Source organism: Eurytemora carolleeae, unplaced genomic scaffold (assembly GCF_000591075.1).
Source record: "Eurytemora carolleeae unplaced genomic scaffold, Eaff_2.0 scaffold1226, whole genome shotgun sequence".
NCBI classification, from domain to species: domain Eukaryota; kingdom Metazoa; phylum Arthropoda; class Copepoda; order Calanoida; family Temoridae; genus Eurytemora; species Eurytemora carolleeae.
Window position 1 is genome coordinate 74,559 of NW_019397110.1, and position 5,513 is coordinate 80,071.

Sequence of the window (5,513 nt, forward strand, 5' to 3'; positions counted from 1 at the left end):
TAAAAAAATGATTTTACCCTTTTCATCCGTTTGCCCATAGAAATCCTATATAATTTGTGTAGACTGTAATATGTATAGGATGAGAAGGTGTGTATGTTTACCTTCTATTGGTTTGATTGGCAGGTATGAAGTTAGTAACCACCCACCCTTCTCCCACCCATATACATAACAACAGATAAAATGTGAAAAATACCAGACATGGAACCCCTAGACCTCTAATGTTCTATTATGGAACCCCTAGACCTCTAATGTTCTATTATGGAACCCCTAGACCTCTAATGTTCTATTATGGAAACCCTAGACCTCTAATGTTCTATTATGGAGCCCCTAGACCTCTAATGTTCTATTATGGAACCCCTAGACCTTTAGTGCTCTATTATGGAACCCCTAAACCTCTAATGTTCTATTATGGAACCCCTAGACCTCTAATGTTCTGTTATGGAAACCCTAGACCTCTAATGTTCTATTATGGAAACCATATACCTCTAGTGCTTTATTATGGAACCCCTAAACCTCTAATGTTCTATTATGGAACCCCTATACCTCTAGTGTTCTATTATGGAACCCCTAAACCTCTAGTGTTTTATTATGGAACCCCTATACCTCTAGCGCTCTATTATGGAACCTCTAAACCTCTAATGTTTTATTATGGAACCCCTATACCTCTAGTGCTCTATTATGGAACCTCTAAACCTCTAATGTTTTGTTATGGAAACCCTATACCTCTAGCGTCCTATTATGGAAACCCTAGACCTCTAGTGTTCTATTATGGAACCCTAGACCTCTAGTGTTCTATTATGGAACCCCTAGACCTCTAGTGTTCTAGTATGGAACCCCTATACCTCTAGTGTTTTAGTATGGAACCCCTAGACCTCTAGTGCTCTATTATGGAACCCCTAGACCTCTAGTATTCTAGTATGGAACACCTAGACCTCTAATGTTCTATTATGAATACCCTAGACCTCTAGTGTTCTATTATGGAACCCCTAGACCTCTAGTGCTCTATTATGGAACCACTAGACCTTTAGTGTTCTATTATGGAACCCCTAGACCTCTAATGTTCTATTATGGAACCCCTAGATCTCTAGTGTTCTATTATGGAACCCCTAGACCTCTAATGTTCTATTATGGAACCCCTAGACCTTTAGTGTTCTATTATGGAACCCCTAGACCTCTAATGTTCTATTATGGAACCCCTAGACCTTTAGTGTTCTATTATTGAGTTCTATTATGGAACCCCTAGACCTCTAATGTTCTATTATGGAACTCCAAGTCCTTTAGTGTTCTATTATTGAACCCATACACCTCTAATATTCTATTTCGGAATCCTTAGAACTCTAGTGTTCTATTACTGAACCCCTAGACCTCTAGTGTTCTAGTATAGAACCCCTAAACCTCTATTGCTCTATTATGGAACCCGAGACCTCTAGTGTTTCATTATGGAACCCGGCCCTAGAACTCTTATGTCCTATTATGGAATCCCTAGACCTCTAGTGCTTTATTATGGAACTCTAGACCTCTCGTGTTATATTATGGAACCTTTGGACTTCTAGTGTTCTATTATGGAACCATTGGACCTCTAGTGTTCTATTATGGAACCATTGGACCTCTAATATTCTATTGTGGAACCTGTAGACCTTTAGGTTCTATAATGGAACCCTTAGAAACGAAACCTATCATCTACTTCAATTAATTACATTAATTGAACCTGTAGAAATGAAGTGAAAAGAGAGAAAATTTATACAAACATAAACTTTGAATGCAGAAAACAAATTGATCAAACTAAATGGTTCTGACGGTATCTTAATTTAAAGAATAAACTAATTAGAAACTCAAAACCAGATACATGATATTGTGTGCTAACTATACATAAATAGTTGTTAAAATAGAGAAGTTTTATTAACAACTAGATAAGAAACACAAAAGACAATTATAAAATTATGAACACATTAAGTTTATAATTCAAGAAATTAGAGTGGTTATATCAATGTTTGTATTGATTAGAAAACTAAGTAAAACCATTATATTTTAGGGTAAAGTAACGTAAAAACGGAGATATAAACTTCTCAGATCCGTGGAATGTGAATAAAAATATGCCTATTATGTTCATCCGACACCCCGCTATAAATATATGTGACCTCCCTTTAACATTTAAAACTAAATTTTAATAAATTATTGATTACCAATTGTAAAAATTGAATTTAAAAAATGTTGTGGATGGAAACCCTGATGAGACAACTATACCCAACTAGAACCTGAAGAAGAAAGAACTAGGATTGATTAGAGGTCTCTTGAGAATGAAAAAGTTGATGGACGGACGGATCCTAGATTGTTCAAAGCTTAACATCAAAAGTAGAATTCAAGAGGCAACTTCTACAGAAAATCTTTTAATGAAAGGATTCTCTCAGAGAGAATTCAATATATAAAATGTAAAAAATACTTAATATTGTTAATATTATATTATGTTTTGCTTTATTGCACATGTAATACAAAAATGAATTAAATGCAATAAATGGGATGAAGATGAATTAAATGCAATTAATGGGATGGAGAATAAATTAAATGCCTTTACTGGGATGGAGAATGAATTAAATGCAATTAATGGGATGAAGAATGAATCAAATGTAATGAATTGGATGAAGATGAATTAAATGCAATTAATGGGATGGAGAATAAATTAAATGCAATTAATGGGATGAAGATGAATTAAATGCAATTAATGGGATGGAGAATGAATTAAATGCCTTTACTGGGATGGAGAATGAATTAAATGCAATGAATGGGATGAAGAATGAATTAAATGTAACGAATGGGATGAAGATGAATTAAATGCAATTAATGGGATGGAGAATAAATTAAATGCAATTAATGGGATAAGATGAATTAAATGCAATTAATGGGATGAAGAATGAATCAAATGTAATGAATGGGATGAAGATGAATTAAATGCAATTAATGGGATGGAGAATAAATTAAATGCATTAATGGGATAAATTATAAATTAAATGCATTTACTGGAATGGAGAATGAATTAAATGCAATGAATTGGATGAAGAATGAATTAAATGTAACGAATGGGATGAAGAATTAATTAAATGCAATAAATGGAATGAAGAATGAATTAAATGAAATGAATGGGATGAAGAATGAATAAAATGCAATGAATGGGATGAAGAATGAATTAAATGCAATGAATTGGATGAAGAATGAATAAATGCTATGAATGGGATGAAGAATGAATTAAATGAAATGAATGGGATGAAGAATGAGAATAATGCAATGAATGGGATGAAGAATGAATTAATTGAAATGAATCGGATGAAGAATGAATGAAATGCAATGAGTGGGATGAAGAATGAATTAAATATAATGAATGGGATGAAGAATGAATTAAATGCAATGAATGGGATGAAGAATGAATTTAATTAAATGAATCCTCCAACTGCCTGTAGGGTTGTGTCCTATAGTGTATAGGGTTCAGGTCAACTCTATAATTTACTCCCATTAGTAATTTGCTTTTCCGACTCATAGTACTGGGGAGACAGAAAAAATAAAAACTTTTAAAAAACTATTTTGATATCTTTTAAAACAAAAGTTATTTTTCCAAATCAAGAATAAGAAAAAGATTTTCAGAGATTTCAAAAAAAATATTTATGTTGAGTTTGTGCCGTGTATAAATACAAACATGACAATCTTGAGTCATCAGGGTAGAAACCAGAAGCTGAAATTATATCATTAAACTTAGCTTTACTTTACACAGACATGGATACACTTAACTATACTCTATACAGATGTAGATATACCTAGTTTACTTTAAACAGACATGGATACACTTAACTATACTCTATACAGATGTAGATATACCTAGTTTACTTCACACAGACATGGATACAATCATACATCTAACTAAACTCTACATATACAGATGTAGATATACCTAGTTTACTTTACACAGACATAGATAGATACACCTAGCTATACTCTATACAGATGTAGATATACCTAGTTTACTTTACATAGACATGGATACACCTAGCTATACTCTATACAGATGTAGATATACCTAGTTTACTTTACATAGACATGGATACAATCATACACCCAGCTATACTCTGTACAGATGGAGATATACCTACTTTATATGTACTTTACACCTTACTATACTCTATACAGATGTACATATACCTACTTTGTATGTACTTTACACCTTACTATACTCTATACAGATGTAGATAGTTACTAGATACACATATTACACTGTGCAAAAAATACTCATATACCTTCCGTTTTGCAGAAATATCAGATAATTTAGCATATTTTGCAAATATCAAATTTGATCTGATTTCTAGACATTTACGTTTCAATTTAGGTTTTAAATACTAACCAAACAAGGCTTTAATATTGCCTGTCAGACCTTAATTCCGGTTTTTGTCAATCAAAAATAGATAAAGATAACATTAAGATAGGTTAGAGTGGATAGAGTAGGAACATGCATCGGGTTAATTATGAAACTCTATATCATTATTTACTTCAAGTTTTTAGACAAGTAATTCAGGTTTTGATAAACTAATGATAGAATACAGGCAAATAGGTTTTACTATCAAACATTTTTGAGACTTTAATAATAAGAAAATAAACTTTTAGAATTCAGTGATAAATAACTGACACATCAAAATCGTAAAAAATTGATGAAAAACGTGATCTCTTCCGAATAAATAATTTCTGGAATTTCTGGGGAATTTTTTTTTAACAATTTGCATGTATTGATTAATATCAATTTTTTAACCTCCAAGTACAACAACCACTAAAGACTTTAAAAAACTCTGTCTAGTGTCTACGGTTTTAACTTTCAGATACGCTGTCTAGTGTCTATTTTTCGAACTCTAAGACACCTGTCTAGTGTCTATGGCATAGAGTAATAAAACGAAGAGGTGAAGCTTAGCTCAGATGTACACTAGTATTTAGAGCGATCGTATTTCTAAAGAGGGATTTTATGGAATTGACCAATTTTTAAATTTTCTTTCTGTCAAAAATATTAAGTTTCTAGGGTATGAATTTAACTGAAAACATTCTTATTTCAAACATTTTTATTGTTTCTTCTCTTCATCTGCAACTTCTGAGATATACTCTTGAGTCTCCCAACCTTAAAAGGTCTAGCCATGCACAATTTTTTGGTATTTGAAAAAACTCACATTTTTACAAGAAGAATTGTTCTGGCACTTTTTCACGATGCAATATTTAGACATGCTTGTGTTGAAATAAACAAACAACTGAACTTGAATGTACTGCAGTATACAATCCTGTGTTTACAATCCATATTAAGTGTCTATCTAATTATCAATACTAATATTCAAATATCTACATTAAACCACTCCTTAGAAATACGATCGCTCTACATACAAATGTACAACGTTAGATACGTAAACATATCGTGATGTACACAACCGACCTGTCTATTAATCAATTAAAAGACAGGTCGGTTGTGTACATCTGAGCTAAGCTTCACCTCTTCG

General features: G+C 32.3%; 1 protein-coding gene across 1 annotated transcript; it reads left to right on the forward strand.

Annotated features, from left to right (window-relative positions):
- The first annotated feature begins 218 nt into the window (after positions 1-218).
- LOC111711932 (foot protein 1 variant 1-like) lies at positions 219-788 on the forward strand. The gene has a single exon (XM_023486415.1). It carries the CDS (start codon positions 219-221, stop codon positions 786-788), a length of 570 nt encoding a protein of 189 aa, XP_023342183.1.
- Positions 789-5,513: the final 4,725 nt, after the last annotated feature.

What these genes read in the sequence shown, in the direction of transcription:
- LOC111711932 (XM_023486415.1), top strand. Translation starts at nt 219, where the DNA reads ATGTTCTATTATGGAACCCCTAGACCTCTAATGTTCTATTATGGAACC.